This window comes from Symsagittifera roscoffensis, chromosome 1 (assembly GCF_963678635.1).
Source record: "Symsagittifera roscoffensis chromosome 1, txSymRosc1.1, whole genome shotgun sequence".
Classification (NCBI taxonomy): Eukaryota; Metazoa; Xenacoelomorpha; order Acoela; family Convolutidae; genus Symsagittifera; species Symsagittifera roscoffensis.
The window spans coordinates 63149884-63169108 of record NC_087062.1 but is presented as its reverse complement, the minus strand read 5'-3'; the positions used below and the strand labels follow the sequence as shown (position 1 = coordinate 63169108).

At 34.8% G+C, this 19225-nt stretch overlaps 2 protein-coding genes across 2 annotated transcripts in view; both read left to right on the top strand.

Annotated features, from left to right (window-relative positions):
* The window catches only part of LOC134847372 (transmembrane 9 superfamily member 4-like), a 530188-nt gene that overhangs the window by 122635 nt on the left and 388328 nt on the right, over nucleotides 1-19225 (top strand). The gene's annotated exons all lie outside the window — the stretch shown is intronic.
* Nucleotides 1837-19225, top strand: part of LOC134856879 (uncharacterized) — a 33926-nt gene continuing 16537 nt past the window's right edge. Inside the window, exons 1-4 of the mRNA XM_063873174.1 lie at nucleotides 1837-2993; nucleotides 3262-3340; nucleotides 3674-3795; nucleotides 17125-17225. Of these exons, the coding sequence (XP_063729244.1) occupies nucleotides 2671-2993; nucleotides 3262-3340; nucleotides 3674-3795; nucleotides 17125-17225 (625 nt within the window). The 5' untranslated portion in view covers nucleotides 1837-2670. The remainder of the gene's footprint in view (nucleotides 2994-3261; nucleotides 3341-3673; nucleotides 3796-17124; nucleotides 17226-19225) is intronic.

The window sequence follows — 19225 nt, the reverse complement described above, 5'->3', positions numbered from 1 at the left end:
CTCCGGTGATTTTTTGTGGTAGCTGATTTTGCTTGGAAAACAAAAAATAAGAAAAAAACTAAACCACACCCGAATACAAAGTTCGTCCCCAATTTTTAAACGCTCGGAAAAAAACCTCATTTTTATTGTAAGGTGATCTTTTTATGTAAATATTTTCAAAGTTGAGAGCAATGTCCAAAAACTCATGAAATTGTGATTAGACCGAGCACAAACTCGAAAGATACTTCACAAACGGTCAATAGTTATCAATCAAACTTTATCAAAAACCACTTCGCAAACACGATTATAAAATGACTCAAGCCTAATCAAAACATTGCCAAAACTAGTTGAGCAAAACCCAGTTTGGAAAAATAATTTTTTATTACAAAGTTGATGTGTTGATCATTTCCCTCATAGAATGCTGAAAAAACGAACGCAATCAAGAGAAGAGAGTTTTTTTAACGCAAACGTAAATAGTGCGATGATTTTACAAATTCTAAGGTTCCGGCAGTCAAAGAAAGTAAATTATGAAATTTTTTGTAATCGCTTCATTTTAAAGTTTCGACATAAAGTGAAAAAAAACTATATTTTTGAAGATGGAAAACAAGTCCATATCAAAATTATCTTTACCAAGTTTTAAATTATAGTTGACTCCAATAGTTTCATTCTGATTAAATATCATCATAAGGTACTGCACAAAATTTTGTCAAAACATGTCTCGGGCACTGTCAAAACAATCAAAAACTCGATCAAGTATAGTCAAAACAAGTTTAGAGCTTGATCGAAATCTACCTCGAGCACGCTCAAAGCACATTCAATATCGGTTGCACGCGGCTGAAACATATTGAGCACGGTCGAATTATATCTGACTTCTGGGCCCGATGAAAAATATGCTTTTGTCTTCTGTGGAGAACGTTGAAACATACCCGAAGTTAGTCGAGACATTCGAAGAATATTTGTTGCATATCTGTGGCCAGTCGAGCAAAGTCATACAAAAACCGTTGTTCGGTCGAGAAAGCCAAATCATTCTCGATTTGGTCGAGGTGATCAAAGCCCCATCTGACTTGGGTCGAACAAAGTTGAGCACTTTCGGTCGAGAGAATCGAAACATAAACGAACTCGCTCGAGACGGCCGAACTTTTTCTGGCTTGGCTCGAAAAAGATTGTATTTTTTTCGGGTCGAGAAAGTCGAAACGTTTAAGATATCGGTTGAAATGGCCGAAGCCTGTCTGGCATGGATCGAACAAAATTGTGCGCAGTTTTTCGGTAAAAAATTTGAAGCACACGAATTTGGTCGAAGCGGCTAAAATATGAGAAAAATTGGCCGAGATGGTCGAAAGGTGCCAATTTTGGCGGAGAAGATTGAAACATGTAGTGAGTATGCAACCAGGAAATTATGAATTGTAATATTAATGACAACAAACATAACATCAAAAAATTTGGTGATACAGGAACTTGTAGTATTTCACTTTGAAAAGATCATAAAACATATTTGGTCTATTCTTATTAAATTTGTCGATGGTATTTTCAAAATATTTTTGAAAGTCATTAGCCCTTCAAAAAATGCATTATCAAAGATCGAAGTTAATGACAAGATACCCCATCTTGTCTGAACTATTACATATCGATAATTGAATTTTTCGATGCGTTCGTTGTTGCTGTAATTACTGTCTCTCAGCTTCCCTGGCATTCCCGGTAAAATTCCACGTCTCAATCAGATTTTTGCTTCCTCCATTTTGTGAAAACTGCAATATAAAGTGAATTGAAAATACGCATCAATTCAATTGGCTATTTTTTTGTAAGTGATATTTTGCAACTCCCACCTTTTCAGTGGCTGAGAACAAGAGGGAAGCTTTTTTTCGGCAGCTTTCTAGCTTCCAACTTTAAAACCATTTTTTCGGTTCTGTTATTAATGGCCGTCGGCTTTTATTCAATTTGATCGAAATTGAACCTATCTGACGTGGTTTTTAGTAAAAATTGCCTCGACTCATTCTCATGCGGCCATAAAAGATCAAGTTTCAAAGATTTCTGGATTAATTTATGTACTAAGTAATTCGATAAAGTCAGTTGTTGAGCGGAATTTTATTGGAAGCTGTAGTTTTTTCTTCCTACTTCACCAATAAATTTGCCCTATAAAAGGGCAAGCTCGTCTGACATAAGACCTACTTTTACCCCATATCGATTGAAAAATATTCAAGCTTAACAGGGACCCAAAGGACCCCTGAATTGATTAAAACAATTCATACCCTGCAGTTTTTTTACGCCCGAATTTCTTTGCTCCGTCATTTGTTTATATCATCAGTTGGCAAATTCTTTATTTTTAATCACCTGCTTCCGCTGAGTTGTGATACTCGCAGTAAATTATCTGCAGAGGAATATTTATGGTCTGATTAAAAGGATCAATAAATACTTGATTTTTCTTGCATCGTTTCCGCTCAAAGCTCGAACTTGAAGCTGAGTAAAAAAACCCGCTCATAAACTCAAAAGATTTAAAAAAAATATTTTGTAGTTCTTCTAACGAAGATAATTTTGGTTTTCATTTCTTCGTAATTTTCTTCTAAAGTTCATCTGTTCTCCACAGTTTAAACGAGTTGATTTTCCTCATAAACTGCAAAAGTTATTTTGCTATACCTGATTCTTATCATTGGTGCAACATCTCAAATCATTATCGTAATAACTCAATTCGTCAAAATGAGCAATACAATGTTCGATTTGGCGAACGAAAATCTTGAAATTAATGGAGCAGACAATAAAGGGAGTAACTTGTCGGTGGATTTTGCAAACGATACTGTTGAACTTGTCGGCAGTGATGATGGGGCGTCCCAGCCAGCTGACTTCTCCAAGCTAACTGACTTCTCCCAGTGTGAGATCATAGTGTTCCGCATTCTCCTGTTCACCCTGGACCCCAACTACTTATATCTCTTCTTCCTCAAGTGCACATTCAACACTCTGGGTGCTGTTGGTGCACTGGTGGTGGTGGCTGTATACTGGAGCAGGGCACAGAAACACCAGAGGTGAGAAGCACAAAATTAATGTCGGATCTTAAAACCGTTATAAGACTACTATACTAACAGACAAATCAAAAATTGTCAACAAACCCAGCCAATAGTCTTTTATTGATTAATTGAGTAAAGAAAACCTAGCGGCCCAAGAGGGACAAATTTATATTTTCTCGTTAGGGGGGGGGGGGGGGGGTAGTTGAGTTGCCAGAACAAGAAACCAATTCTTACATTTTTCAGGATAGTTCGAATGGTATATATACTGTGGCTGGTTTTGTTTCAGTGAGAAGCTCATCATAGTGTTGTCTCTCATCGACTTCTCATTCAACATCTGCAGTCTCATCTCCATCCTGCTCATACATGTTAGTCCTCGTTCAGTCAGCTCAAACAGTTTAAATATCACAAATTCAAGTTAAACTATTCATAATTACGATATGAGTTATAATTGGTTTAATTTTCCGGGTTCACGCTCGAAATGACCATAATTTGTTCTCTTGTTTGAGGCAGACCTTTTGTTTTCGATGTGAAAAAATCATAATTAAGCTGAAGCAAAGCCCAAATTATAAATTTTTTGGTTGTTCTTACCAAAAACTCATAAACTAGATCATAACTAAGCTGGAAGAAAGCCCAAATCACTGATTTTTTGGTCGGGCCTGCCAATTTTTTTCAGACTGAGTTGACTTTTCTCTGTTCAGTTCGACTGGCTGAAGAATGGCTCGGTGGTGGCTCACTTCATGTTCTGTGTGTCCAATTCCGCCTTCTTCTCGGTCGTCACCTTCTCCTCCATGTGGATCATACTACTCATACAGCTCAACAGGTCAATAAATTATGAAATCACAAAAAATGTGTTACCAATTAATAAGTCTCCTCACGTTTATTTTTAGCAAATTAAACAGAAAATTAAGGCTAGTGAGCAGGATTGGGGTCACTGAGCAGCTTTCCTTCATGTCACAAAAGACCAGCTGCTCAGATCTTAATGGAGAATAGCAGATGTGCTTAGCAAAGCTTTGTTTTTGTTCTGAATTTCAAAGAAAGTAACGAATATATATGCTCGGGGTGTTTTTTTCTCTCCGGTGATCAATCCCATGAACTTTGTGCTCTCAGGAGGGTCGCGCTCACCAACAGGTCCAGTTAAATTGTTCGTTTATACTTTTATGTTCAAAGTTTAGCGTGCTTTAAGTGAATTGAGGCAAGCTTTTATTTAATTGGCCTTATTAATTCACACAGCGACGGGTTTGGGGGGGGGGCTGTGGTGGTCGCCCCTTTTCTCTCTTTAAGGATTCGACCCCCTCGCCAACCAAAGGGTCATCCTTTGGTATGATTTTATGAAATCCATTTTCGGCCGACCAACCCTTAAATTGTTCTAAAGGCGCCGAAATATACTTAAAACGCTATTGTTTGGTCAAAATGTTCCAAAAAGTGGCAAAAAAGGGCTTTTTGACCTGTTTTTTCAAAATTTGCCTGCGGCCCAGAAAATTTGGTCAAAATAAGGTCTTAGAGCTATCGAGAAAGTCCTAGATCCGCACCTGATTCCATAAACGACGATATTATTTGCCTTAAAGTCATGTTTTTATCAAAATTTCATTAACCACAAAATAGTCGAGAATAATTAATTGGTACTTGGAACATTCAGGGCTTTGCCCTGATACGAGCAGTCTTGTTTTCAACATGCTAACTTATTCATCCCCATTTGATTGATCGCTTTTTTCATAACCAGTACTATCCGGTGTTTATCTTTGTGCTTTTTTAACTAGATTTTTTGCTGAGCCAGGCAGATCTAGGAATTACTTTTGCCTATTTAGGTCGACTATTATAAAAATCAGGCCTAATCTAAATACAGGCGGCAAAATTGAAAAGTTAACAACAGAAAATGAAATGAATTCTTGAAACATTTCTCGCAAGAGTTTTTTGTAGGTCAATCAATTTCTTTTTTTTGAGCTCTCCAAAAATTGGATAACGACTTTATTTTGATTAAATTTTCCTTTGAAGTAAATTAAGCCTCTCGCCTTCAAAAACTGGTATGGATTTTGATGCGTTTTAAACAAAAAATTTTATAATGAGAAACTTGGGACCTTCTAGCTCTACTAAGAAGGTTGTGCTTATTGTTCCGAGCACTGAAAACGTGTAGGAACTTTGTATTCAGGTAAGTTTTAGTTTTTTTGCTGTTCTCAAAAAATCCGGTACGACAAGTAAATGTCGGAAAGAGTTGAGATATATATCAGATTGAAAGCGTTGTAGTCGTGATTCGAACTCTATCAAAAAATTTTCAAAAAGAATAGTCAATGTAGAGAAAAACTAGTTCATATTTTCCATTTTCGAGTTCATACTCTCCAAATTTGAGAGAGTAAATTTGGAGAGTAAACTAGTTCATATTCTCCAAATTTGAGAGAGTAAAGCGAGCAAGCAGGCCTCCTAAATTTGAGAGAGTAAACTAGTTCATATTCTCCAAATTTGAGAGAGTAAAGCGAGCAAGCAGGCCTCCTAAATGCAGATAAGGTGTAAAATTTCAATTTTACTCCAGGAATAAAAATTTTTGAAGCTTCTTGTAGCGCTTTCTTGAAAACAGAAAATTCCTAAAAAACAACAAAAATCTTCAAGTTTAAAAAAAATGAAATTGCTTCCATTTTTTTAAAATTTTGTTTTGTTTTTTGATTTTTTTTTCTGATGAAAAATTGTTGTCGAGTGTGCGTTGTTGTAGAGTTCAAGCACCACGAGTCTGCTCGTATCGAGCAAAGAGGAAAATTTGCGAAAGTTTTCCATTTTTGTTTGTTTTTGCAAGTTTTAAGAGCCAAGAACGTAGCGATCACTCCATCATAGTTTGTGGTGATTTTTCTGTTTTCTTAAGGATAAAAATTTAAGCTCAAAAATAACTTTTTACTGTTTGATTTTTGATGTCTTTTTCAAGTTAATTAAAATTTTCAAAGTAAACAAACTCTTTTATCGAGTAGCAAGTTTGTAAGGGTTACGGAAAACGCGATCGACTTTAGTTTTGAAAGAAGATTTTAATTTTCAGATTATTCAGCGGTATAAACGTCATATCATCACAGAAAAAGGCCCCGGGAATGTCAAAAATTTGATTTTTTGAACGTTTTTGGAACGTTTTGATTTTTATTCTGAAGTAATGTCCCAAGTCTGAGCTTCTCGGTAAATTGAAACAACAGATTGTTGAAAACATTCTTGCCTGAGCGACTACGTCTTTTGGAAACAGTTAAGAGTTATGGTTTTCAAACTTTGACTGTTTTTTTTGTGATACTTTTCGACATTTCTCAAAAACTACCCTGCCATTCCCTCGTTAATGATTCAATCAAAAAACGCAGTTTCAACAATTCTCTGCACAAGCGGCTATGATTTACTTTTTGCAGAAAATGTGATTCCATAAACTCCTTTTAGACCGTTTAGTCGAAATTTTTGGACTTTTTTGTTTTAGTCGATTCTTTTTTGAAAATTACCCTATTAAAATTGAGATGAAGGGTTCAATCGTAAGAAAGGGATGCGAAGTTTTGTTCGGCGAAAGCGGCGCTTCTTTTTTTCTGTCAGAACAATTTCTTTTGTCTTTGGGAAGATTCTAATTTTTTGAAAAATTTTCCATTTTCTCATTTGTTTTATTAGAGAAACATTTCCCTGCTTTATTATAGCAATTAAAAAATTATCAAACAGGTACCTCCTGTCCTAGCTGGTCCCCCAGTTTTTTAAATCAAGATATACAAGAAATTTTATTTTGTTCACCTTTTTTAAACAATTTTCTTTTTTTTCTACTTTTTTTTCTATGTTCTATTGTATCATTAGTGTTGCGAAGCTCTGCTTTGCCTTTTTCTTGGTTATGAGTTTTGAACTTCAATATCTTTCAAATGGTATGAATTCCGCCGAAAAAATCTAGAAAAAAAGTTAACCGAGAAAAAAAACTCACTATGAGACAAGTATTACAAAACATTTAGCATCTTTTTAACTTGAGTCTCGTTTGATCATTTCACAAAAAAATATTGACTTATTCAGTAAAATCCAAGTTTATGTGTCAGGAAACTGTACCAACCGTTCCACTTGTTCCAACCGCTTTTTAACTTGCCTCAAATTGAAAATCAGCATGACATTTATACGCGCCTACCCTGGATATAAGATTGTCCGCGCGTCAAATTTTTTTTGTTGGACTACTGTTTGTCTGCCTTTTTTGTCGGTTTAGTAGCTGCAGTTACAAATCCACCTAAAGTTTGGGCATTTTAAAATCAAATTCGAAAACTTTTCAATGCATTCTGGTTTTTGGCAACTAATTGAGTTCCAAATATTACGTTTATTTTGTTTGCTATTTTTTGATTTTTTATGCTGTTTATTTTAAGTTTTTGTAAATTGTTTTCTTCATAAATTCAAGGAGTGTTCTGAACATTTAGTGCAGTGGTAATAACCATGCTGGAAATGACAAATACAGAAGTTCGATTCCAGTCTGAACCTTTTTTTTGTGGAAACTAAAAATTTTTAAATATTTTAGACTTTCGTGTCTGCTAATATTTGTCGGCTTAGGTCCCGCGAAAAAAAAAATTGGTTCTCTTGAGCCTTTCGAAAGCTCTTTGAAAAGATTTTAATGGTGCAGCTAATTTTGTTTCCGGATTTTTTGTCCTTTTGCAATTTTTTATACTTTTTCTGTACAAAAAAAAAATGTTTTTTTTTTTTGAGGTTTTTTTTTTTTCATTTTTCTTTAAATTTGCTGGTAACCGTAGTCATTCATTTTTTTGTATCGGAAGTTGTGCGAAGCACCGCTTTCTCTCTGTGTTTCAAATACACTGTTTTTCCAGCCCACTAACTCTTGATTTCTAATTTTACAAAAGGTAGAAAGCGTGCTGAATGTTGTTAAAGTATTGGTTATGATTTTATTTGTAATGGAACAACACCTACATACGCGTTCGTACTGAATAAACAATTATGGGCAGATGTTCAACGAACCACCGTGAAAACAAACTTTCAAAACATTTTGCTAGAAAATTAAAGGGAGGCTATTTGAAGGTGGTTAATCGAAAAGTTCTCACTGACTCATGATTTCTAATTTTACAAAAAGTCTAAAAGCGTGTTGAAAAAGTATAGACTTTGATTTTATTTGTAATGGAACAACACCTGCGGAGTGCGGTCTGTATTTCTGTATTAAGACAAGCGCGTAATCATATTCGCCAGTAAGCAGACAAATACTTTATTGACCAATAGAGATGAGAACGCAAACTTACGAAATGAACAATAATTAAGTATTAATTTCTACCAAGTCTCAAATCTGATTGGTCATTATAGTTTTTGTCTGCTTACTGACGAATATGAATACGTGGTTGGTTGTCTAAACACTGCTACGTAATCATCACCTGCATAAATACATACAGTCACTTAGTGAGTATACAATTATCGGCGGTTTTTCAACGAACCACCTGCAAACCGCTCTTCTTTGAAGCCAAAATTATGTTCGATTTACGTAAAATAATTGCTAAATTATTAAATTGAAAACAAATAATTACATCAAAGTGATCATTAAAATCTTAAAAATTGTGAGGAATAGCTTCATCAATAGTTTTTGAGCTGCTGGAATAAGAAAAAAATCTCAATTTTCTACGACAGAATATGCGTTTGCTTCGTTAAAGAGATTTCCCAAGCTAAGAGTATTTTTAACTGAGAAAAAAATAGTTTTTTTTTTGGCTTTTTGGACCGCTTATTTCAAACTTCGCCTTGTTGGATTGATATAATCTTATTTTCGGCTTGTTGATCCACGGCTTGTTGGCTTTACACCTGATTTTCATACATCAGGTTTGAAATTGATTCTCAATATGCAAAAGTATCATATCATACCAATTGCCTCCGCCTTTTATAATTGGATGGAAAAAAGTTGCATCAAAGGCGCCTTTTTAAAATACCGTATTTACTAAACTTAACTTGACCCCAATTCGTTACTAGGTCAAAATCCCCTTATGCTTAACCATTGATTTAGTTCTTTATAGGGGTGATTCCTTACTGGGTACCATGGGGGGGGGGGGGGGGGCGGTAGTGAAAGAGTTTCCCCTTGCTTTCATTTCTAACCACCGAGGGTGTATCAAATGGCTCTGATAAAATGATGCTGATTTGGGATATGCTTTTAACTCAAAATGTAGCCTTGATCAAGACAACTGCCAGAAAATTTGATTTTCTTTCGCTTCCTGCTTGATAATGATCAAAACAATCAATGGGATAAACTCATTTTTTCAAAAAAATTTTAATCAGATCGGCTGTATTATTTTGAAGCATCAAAATAATTTGAAGGAAGCCGAAAAGGCAAGCTGAGCTCCTATCGGGAAAAAATTAAAATTAATCAAAGTGATGGAAATCTAAGTTCTTAAAAAGGGTTTCTTCTTTTACGGTAAACACATATCGAGTCGCACATAATTTGGAGAAATGCAGTGCGTCGTTAAACTGATTATTTTGTCGTTTGTGAAATGTCAGGATCCAAAATGTCAAAAGTGAACACAAATCGCATCTATCAAATGAATTGCAATATAATAGGCAGAAGTAGAGGATGATATGCAAGCGGAACATGATGCTCAGTTGTTTTGTCTCGTTCCTTGGAGCAAATGATCAAACATTCATTGGAAAAACTCAGAACTTCACCAGAAATATTAGGGTGCAAGTTGTTTTCGAAATTTACAACCAAAACTTCACCTCAATATGGGTCATTAATCAACAGTTACGCTGAAATTATCAACTTAATTGATGGAGAAATTATGTCAAAAGAAATCTCTTATACAGCTCAACAAAATTATAGGAGCGTAAAGCATCCAAAAAATATGCAAGAAAATTTATTTATAGTTGATTATAGTGAAAAAATGGTCAGTTTTACTATATAAATATCAAAATCTTTGCTGCTAAAAAAATTCAAACGTTTAACGCAAGTTTTTAGAAATTATACACTTCTAGAATTTGTTGGACTGTGTAAGAGACTTTTTTGATATATTTCTCTCTTCAATTAACTTGGTAGTTTCAGCGTATTTTTTTGATTAATTAAGACAGCCGAAATGACCCATTTTTGGGTGAAAATTTCGAAACACTTTCACCATAATTGTTTTGGTAAATTCTGAGCAACTTTGTTTTTTTTTGTTTTTGGCGAACCGTAATCTAGTTTTGGAAAAAAAGCGTTTGAATTTTTCAATGTTGTTTTGCTGTGTCCGGTTAATTCAAATTAGCACTGTATTCATTGAAATAAAATGAATGAAATTTAACTTTTCTTATAAATTTTTAATCTTTAAGACAAAAACCAGAACAATGTTTGAGAATTATGCTCCGCTTGCATATCACTCTCTACTTCTACCAGTGATATTGGAATCATTGCGATATAAACGATTTGTTCTGAGTATTTCTTGACAAATTAAAAAAAGCTAAAATGACCCAATTTTTGGGGTGAAATTTTGGTTGAAAACTTTGAAAAAATTCCACCATGTTATTTTTGGTGAAATTCTTAGCAGCATTTGATATTTTCAGTTTGTGTATAATCTCAACCCAATTTGAGAAAAACGAGTCTAAGGCTTCAAGATGCAAATCGGAGCTTAGACTTCTTTCGAGCTTAACAACTCATCTAGCAAAATCTTTTAATCATGAAATCATTTACACAACTCTTTGATTTCACTGTTTGAACATGTTTGGGTTTCAAATATTCATTCTAAGCAAATGCGGTTCTTATTTTGGTTGTAAAAACCAAACCCGATTTTGAAAAATAATCTAACTCAATTTTGTTTTATCTTTCTTTTAATCGGCTTAAAAGGTTTCTGCTTACTGTATTAATTTTTTCGAATAATTATGTGTCGTTTTGATTGGCAATTTTTTAAGCACTTATGGGTGTGGGTACGTGCTTGTGAGTATGTTGTTTGTGTGTGTGTGTGTGCGTGTGTGTATGTGTGTGAGTGTTTGTTTGTGTGAAATTTTAAGTTCCGAAAACTTGAAGTTTTAAAAAAAAATTTTTTTCTGTTTAGCGGTCGCTGAATCTAAAAAATAAGTTTTAAATTTTTTCACGAAGTCTAAGAACTAAAATTTGCCATTGCGCGAGTTGAAAAACAATTTCAGAAAAATTGTTGGACAATTTTTTATAATTTGATTGCGGTGCAGACCGTTTTGGCAAAATATGGCTTTTGTAGCTTTTTTGGAATCAGATTAAAAGAACTCGAAAATCAGTTCACTTCCCGAAAACGTTTTATATCTGTCCCAATGTTATAGAATAATTTTTTCTTATTTGGCCCTTGCGTACATTTTAATCAAACTAGACCAACCAAAAAACCTGGTTTTAGGATAACATGTTTTTGTGGTGTCTTTTTACAAAAGAAATTGTACCTTAACAGTTCTCGCATATATTTGACGTTGTCATCGTTTTGCTCGAAAAAATTAAATCAGCACTTAATTAAAAACAACAAGAGTTCATCAATTTCGTCACTAGTTAATATATTCAATTTGGATATTTAGGATGATTAAAATTGTAATCTAAAATATTTCTTTCGTCAGTATCCTCAAAAATCAGAATTTTGAGCTATTTCTTCAAAATAATTTTATACTTCACGCAATCAATTTTTCTCTAATAAAATTTGAAATTATGGAATCCAGAAATTTTGCGAAAAAAATTTCCCAATTATTCTTTGGAGGTTCGCGTTTAAATAATTGTTCTGTTTATTTGATCTTCGAAACATTTAAGCGTTTAAATATCAGTGAGCAGTATATGGATCAATAACCTTTTTTCTCTATTGGAGGTTACTGTTTCATTGGAGGTTATTTGACATATACTAATCCATGATTTTTTGATTTTTTGTGACACTTCTGAAAAACTTTTCCCTAGTTTCATCGGCATAATCCATCCATTTGGGAAAGCTATTCTGTATTACGCTTTTTGAGGGGAGATATAAGTGGGTGGTGGACTAATCCTGTATTACTTAAAACAAAGCTATTTCGATCTATTTTTTTAAAAACAAACGCTGGTGTTAATATCCGTGGGCTGATTTGCCTTGTACGAATTTTCAGCAGATTGTGTGATGAATACACTAGTTTTCTTTCCGCCAGTGTGAACAACTGAGATCGAAAATTTAAAAAAAGTGTATTCGGGCAAGTTTGCATATGTTCCTATTTAGGTCAATAGGCGATTTGGTTCCTAAAAAATGCGTGACCCCAATTTCCGCGTTTGGGAAATAAACGTTTGGATTTATATCCTTTCCTAACTTTATCCGCTTTTTGCCTAATTTTGTACGGAAAAAATATATCTAAATCCAAATTTCCATCGCCACCTTAGTGTTCAGAACATCACAATTGCTTGTAACAAGTTCATATCCATTGCCATGGCTGGTTCAATATTCTGAATTCTTTTTTAAAAATGTATGACGCAGTTTTTGATGACAAACAAAAAAGATGACCCGAAAAGCAAATAAAGCGTGCACAAAATATTTAATCCAACAATCTCTAAGTGTATGTGGGACTTGATAAGAAACGGCAACAGAACTCCAAAGGAGGAAATATTTGGACGAATTCCTGAGAACTCAGGCTGCTCTTTTACTTTGCTTGATGTATTTTTCAATTCAAAAAAAACTTGGCATCGTTAAATCTTTGTTGTAAAAATATATCGAATGGACTAAGCTGACTATGAGTAAATATTTATTTGATTATAAGTTTTTTTTGTTCTGGCTATTTTCATTTGCCTAATTGATAAATATTTTTTGTTCATTTTTGATTTGGTTACTATTATTTTTATTCTGGCTATTTTCATTTATCTAATTTGTAATTTGAGCTACGGATTCCAAAGTAAAACAAGACGGCTCGTTGACTTTAACTTTAATAAAGCAGAAATTGATGACTTACGGACATAATCAAAATTTCAAAAAATTTATGAAACTTTCAAAAAAAGTTTTTTTTTTGGGTTTTCTTTCTTAAATCATCTCTCCGCACGCTTCTAAAAACCAAGTGATTTTTTTAAGCATATGCTATGATGTGTGATTTATTCAGCATATAAAAAAACTGCTTATATCAGGGCGAAGCCTTGAATGTTTTGACTGCGTTTTATATCTCCACTTACACTTAAATTGCACAAAGTTAATCGCGCTTTAGTTATCCCAAATTGGCCGATTTATTAATATCTAAACCCTCAGAATTTAAAAAAAAGATCCCAGGTGAAACGATTTTTTCCCAACCAAAATGAGCTCAGAAAAACAATACCTTACAACTGATATAAAAAAACTGTTGCTAGTTAAAAAGTCAAAAATTGTCTGAAAAAAAAACCACCCACCCCGGGTACAACTATTCTACCATTTTTTTTGAAAGTCGGAACGGAACTTTAATTAGTAGGCTTCAAGTCAATTTAGAACAATTTTCGAGCCGGATTAAATCTCAGCTTACGCGTTTATAGCAAATAATATATCGGGCATTTTCATCCAAACTCTCCTAAGTTTCAAACCCTCATAACATTGTAACAAAACTGTAACAAGAAATCACAGGCAAAATATCTTTTTAACTATTTGCTCAAAAAATGATTTCAATTTTTTTTTCAAACCACCCCTTGCACAAATATTCTGTCTCTTTCTTCGAAAACAGCTACGATGAAACTTCAAATTTCTCGTCGTTAAGATGGAAATAAGTTAAAACATTTTTGTTTTCAGACTAATTTAGAACCTCACCATATAATAAAAGCATTGAAGTTGTTGAAGCTATTAAAGCTCTTTAGGTTTCTTTTTCAATTGTTGATGCCATGCCAAAATTCACTGAGATCAATGAGTGACCATCTCACTGTTTTATAGTTACTATCCTATTGTTGTTCTGAACTGAACTACCCGGTCTATATTCAGAGTCATAATTATTCCGTTAACTATAACTACTTTTCAATCTGTTAGTTTTCTTGTGATAACAATTTAATCGGAGTGGACTGTGCATTATGCTCTAACAGAAATGGATGTTTCTATTAAGAATGAAACAAATTGCTTGTTAAACAAAAGAAAATCTATTTTTTGTAAAATATTTGGGAGTTACAGGATCCATGTTTTCATTTCATTGGATATAGTGTTTAAAAAAATCGGAAAAAAATTTATTTTCTTTTTTTTTTTCATTTTTTTGTTGAAATTAGAAGTCCTGCTTTAATCTTTATTTACTAGCTTTAAGCCACGCACTCAATTTATTAAAGAAGTCTTACAGGTATAATTGCGAAGAGAGAAATTACATCCGTTTCTCGCTCTAAACCAAAATCATCTGGACAATTTTTCTCAGCACTGCGATAACTTTTTGAAAATAATCAACATCTATTGAAATGCGACTGAAAGGGCTTTAAGCTGATTTATCATTAGACCCGGACGACGTTTTTTGTGGTCTCTGCTAAATAAAGCACGCTAGCATACCAAAATCTTTCTCACGTTGTTGGAACACTAAATAAACAATCAGCATTACTTAATAGGTTGCCCCTTTCTCACTCTACCTTCTCGTAATTTGAAAAAAAGTAATTTGAAAATAATCAACATCTATTGAAATGCGACTGAAAGGGCTTTAAGCTGATTTATCATTTCACCCGGACGACGTTTTTTGTGGTCTCTGCTAAATAAAGCACGCTAGCATACCAAAATCTTTCTCACGTTGTTGGAACACTAAATAAACAATCAGCATTACTTAATAGGTTGCCCCTTTCTCACTCTACCTTCTCGTAATTTGAAAAAAAATCCTCAACAAGTAATTCAAAAAAGAATCCAACAAACAGTCCGACATGTTATTCAGTAAAGAAACCCATCACCCCTTCCTACGTGAATAACAACAGCTTTCTAGTGAAATTTGAAATTTTGCTTCCTTCTGATTGCTCGAAAGTTCGCTGATTTAACTACTTAGCAATTCTCCTTTCTTGACAGATGAAGCAGATTAAGTTAAAATATAAAAAAAGTGAATTCAGTTTTGTAATACTGTTTACATTTGCTTAGCTAGTGTATTAGTACGAACCTTCTTTTTTTCCAACCTAAGTCGCAAATGCTGGTGCCGTTTTCTTTAGGAGCACCTTTACAGTTTTTTGATAGCATGTGCTTTGACATTCGAATAGTAATAAGTTAACACAGTTGATGCATTTTTAATTGATCAAATGAACCGAAAAAAGCTATTTGTTTCAAACAACACAAAAATCATAAAAACTCGATTTCAGAAACTTTCTGATTGTTGCTTTTGCGATTTGTTACATGCAAAGTTAGTGAGGATGCCTTCAGTTTGTTATATTCCACATTATTACTTGCAAAATGGAGTATATTTGTATTTATTGCCACTTTTGTTGAATGCATTGGGAATTTATAAGCATATGTAGCTGCACTTTTCTTGACTAGTGTTTTTGGGATTTTCAGCTTTCGTGGCAGAGTGGATAGTGCGTGAGACTCGAAATCTCGTGCTTGCATTAGGGCGTAGATTTGAATCCAACACGTTGCCGCGTTTTTGATAATTAAGATTAGGACCATTTATGCACGAGGGAAAGGACCAACTTACGAGCTGTATAACTCATCACGGCGAACCGCTGTTGTACCCCTGTTTAAGAACTACATGCGTTTTTTTGGTTATTTTTCTGGGCTGCGTATTGTTGCCTCTCCCTCAAGCAGCGAGCACGGATCATGGCGGGCCTTGAACATGCGATCTTTCGATTGAGAGCCGGAGACGTAGCCACTTCACCACCGCTCTCCGAGGATTATTTTTACCTTTTCTCATTTCAATTGATAGAGCTGCTCTTTGGTCGTGTTCTCGCAAGTGTTGAACATTTGGTGACAATATCTGTCTTCGATCGGAAGATTCTGTTCTGTTTTTACAGTAACTGGCTGCTCTTTTCCTAAATTAGTTGTGAATGATAATTTTATTCTGAATGAATTTTATTTTTTATAAAGTTTTTTTTTGATCAATTTTAAAAGTTTTTATTCGCCTTTAAGTAGGTTTGCGGAAGAAAGTTTGGCATTTTTTCAGCCGAATTACCAAGAGAGGAAAGCAAGCACTTTTCAGTTTTTAAAGGACGATTTGAATGATTGAAGCTTTTGCCGGAATAAAAAAGATGATAAATAGAAGAAGGCGGGCCATGTCATTTAGCATACCAGTCGCCGATAGACTAAGCTAAGATCATCCTCCACCCCAGCGTTCAATTTAAATCTCGAGTCCTTTTGTAAACTCCATATTTTCTAACCAAAATTGCATCGATTGGTCTACTCTTATTTAGCACAAAAACGATCAACTTCATTTTCAATTAATTATCTTTGTTGATCGCCCGAAAAAATAATTCACCCAAAATTTTAAGCAATGTTTTACTTATTTGTCGGGAAAGCTGGTTGTTTGAAACTTTTTATACGACATTGCCTGGCACAGAGACAAAACTGCAGGGCTTTTCAGGGATCTACTTAACAATCCCTCTATGGTACCTACTTAAAAACTTCCACGCCTATAAATAAATACAGTAAATTAGCACTGAGCTTTCTATTGAGAATCCCTTTTCAGTCTTTTTCTCACTCTGAAAAAAAAGAGTATGCTAAAAGACTGCCTTTGAAAAAACTAGAGTATGCTAGGCGACACATTCCCTGTAGCAATTTAGAGTATGCTAAGCGACTGGTATGCCAAGCACCTAGCTCGCTCCCAAAAAGACTTCGAACCATTAATTACATTTTTGGTTTTTCAATTTTGTTATTGTTTCTAGCAGATCAACTTTTTGATCGAGAAGGTATGAACGCAAACAATGACTGACAAAAAGGTCACTCAAGAAAAAGCAATTATGGGAATTAATTGTTCTGTTTTATCCAATTTCCAAAGTCAGGGAACTTATCTGTTCTCTGGTGGTGTCAAAGCTGAATTCGGTCGGAGCAAGTTGTCATTTGAGCTTTCAGGACTCTCAGATTTTCTAATTTACAAAGTTCACGCTAAGGGCTATTCTTGAATTGAAGCTGCACTGAGAAAGGGTGCTTTCAAGTCAATATTAGGATCTTTTTGACACTGTCCCCTCAATGCCTAACCGTTGAATAGTTCTTAACAGGGTTGGAAATTCTTTCTTTACTGGGTACTAAGTACCTAGGGGGAAGGGGGATTGTGAACATGATAGCATTATTATCAACAATTAGATAGTTAAAAAGAAGCTATTAGCAAGTCAAATGTCAAATCATTTTAAAATTTCCAAAAACATTTGAAAACTATCAATGCTTTACAGGTTCACGGCCATCTGCACGCCAGAAAAGTACAGAATATACTTCACAGCTGCAGCAGTTCACTCCAAACTCATCGCCGTATTCGTCTTCGCAACACTCATCGGTTGGTCCAACTTCAGCTGACATCTAATTTAACACGAATAGCCCGTTCAAATAGAAGCGGAAAAAATCAACAACTTTTAATTTTTTTGTGGTTTGTTATTGGGGTAGGGGTGTGTTCACGCAGTAAACTTTTAATGCCTGATCAGGGGTACATCTAGGGTTTTTTTTTTGTGGGGGGGGGGTTTGAAAGCGGACGTTTTTTTTAGGTCGACCAAAATTGTTTTGAAACATGATCGACCAAAATGGTTTTGAAACATGCCAAATTTTTCAAAAACTAACCATGCCAAAAAGGCAGTTTTTTGAGAACATTTTGATCCAAAAAAAATCGCGTTATTTGAGCGCGCGCTCTTCCTCAAAATTACTAAGTATTGGCGCTGACGGCACCTTCAGAAAAATTTTAGGGTCGGGCGGCTTAAAATGGATGTCGTAAAATAGTACCAAAAGGAATGCCCTTTGAGCGGCGAGGTGGTCGAGTCTCTGAGGGTAGAGGGATAGGGGGAGGGCGTCTGCTTTTTTAAATCCGCCCGTGTCGTTCGTTAATGATACCTTTATTAGCTAATAATACAAAAGAAGGGCTAATATACCTTTTGTATTGACAATCTGTGATAAATAACCCATAAATCTATCCCCCTTTAGCTCCAAATCAGCCTGAAAAGCAAAATGGTTGGACTACACACAGATGATGCCATATTTTACCTCTAATTATGATCTTAAAATGTTATGAAGATTTTGCAGTACTGAATTGCGGTTTTCTGAATGTACCACAGTTTATAACAAATGCTAAGCAAGGGTGACTGGTAGCTGGTTAAATAGCGCTGAAGTCTGACCACATTAAACTGCGAACAAATAAAAACGAAACGCAAAAATTAGAAAAAAAATCATTCAAAACCTTACCAAAATGTTTGGCATTACTTTTTGCCAATTGCTCCTGCAGAGTAAAGAAACTCCAAAAGTTATCTTCACTGATAATAAAAAGCTGAATAATTGCAACGGTATTAGATATCCGCGTTTTCTATAACCAGCTCAACGGTAAATCGGTAAATCACTCCGAATAGCAAAAATGTTCAGTTTTTCTCGAAAAAGAGGAGTAACGATGAAACTACTTCACAATTATCCCCCCTACGGTATCCTCTTAAGAATCGACACCCCTTTAAAAAAAATGCAGTAAAATAGTACTACAGTTTGGTGAGAATTTTGTTGCATTCTGGGGGAGTGGGGAAGTAAGGGACGGGTCTAAGGAGGGGGCTGTAAACTGGGAGGAGGTAAACGGGAGGGGGGTTTGTAAACGTGGGATGAGGGGAGGGTAGAATGGACGGCGGAAGGGGTGAACGTGAACGCGAAAATGAGAGGATTAAACGGGTGATGAGAGTCTTTTATTGCGAGGTTTTGTTGCGAGTTGTTGCATTACGGAAGAAAACTATACCGACTGTTGGTTAATAGTCGCCAAGGGTGGCCAGTCATAAGGAAGAATGGTCTAAAAGCTGAGTGGGTCTGAGAGTAGAATGTAATTAACTGTAATTGTAACTAAAGCTAAAGTGGACTTTGAACTTTCAAATTGAACAGGTCATTTATCATTTTAACTGGCCACTTCTTCTAAATAATGGAATTTCAATTGTGAAGTCGAAAAGAAGGGGCAAAAAACGCAAAGATATCCAATATTACAAACCTGTGAACCCAAGTTGCTCGTCCAAGCTTTCCTTGAATTTGTTTAATAATTCAAATCAAATGAAGCCCTTAAATGTCCGAAATGAATTTTCGAGAAAAATTTTTCGAGAAAGTTGCTCAAAATCTTACAATACCGCTGAAAAAATTATATGTCGATCGAGGAATTACAAGAATCAGATCAGCGATTTTTTACCCCAAATTACAATACAATTCGGCGAAGTATGCAACAAAAACGGAACAAACATTTTCCTAAACGGCCGTAAATTTTCGAAGATATGAAGCTTGCAGGATCATGGAAAACGACTCGTCAGTATTTTCTTCTTTAAAGGTCAAGGT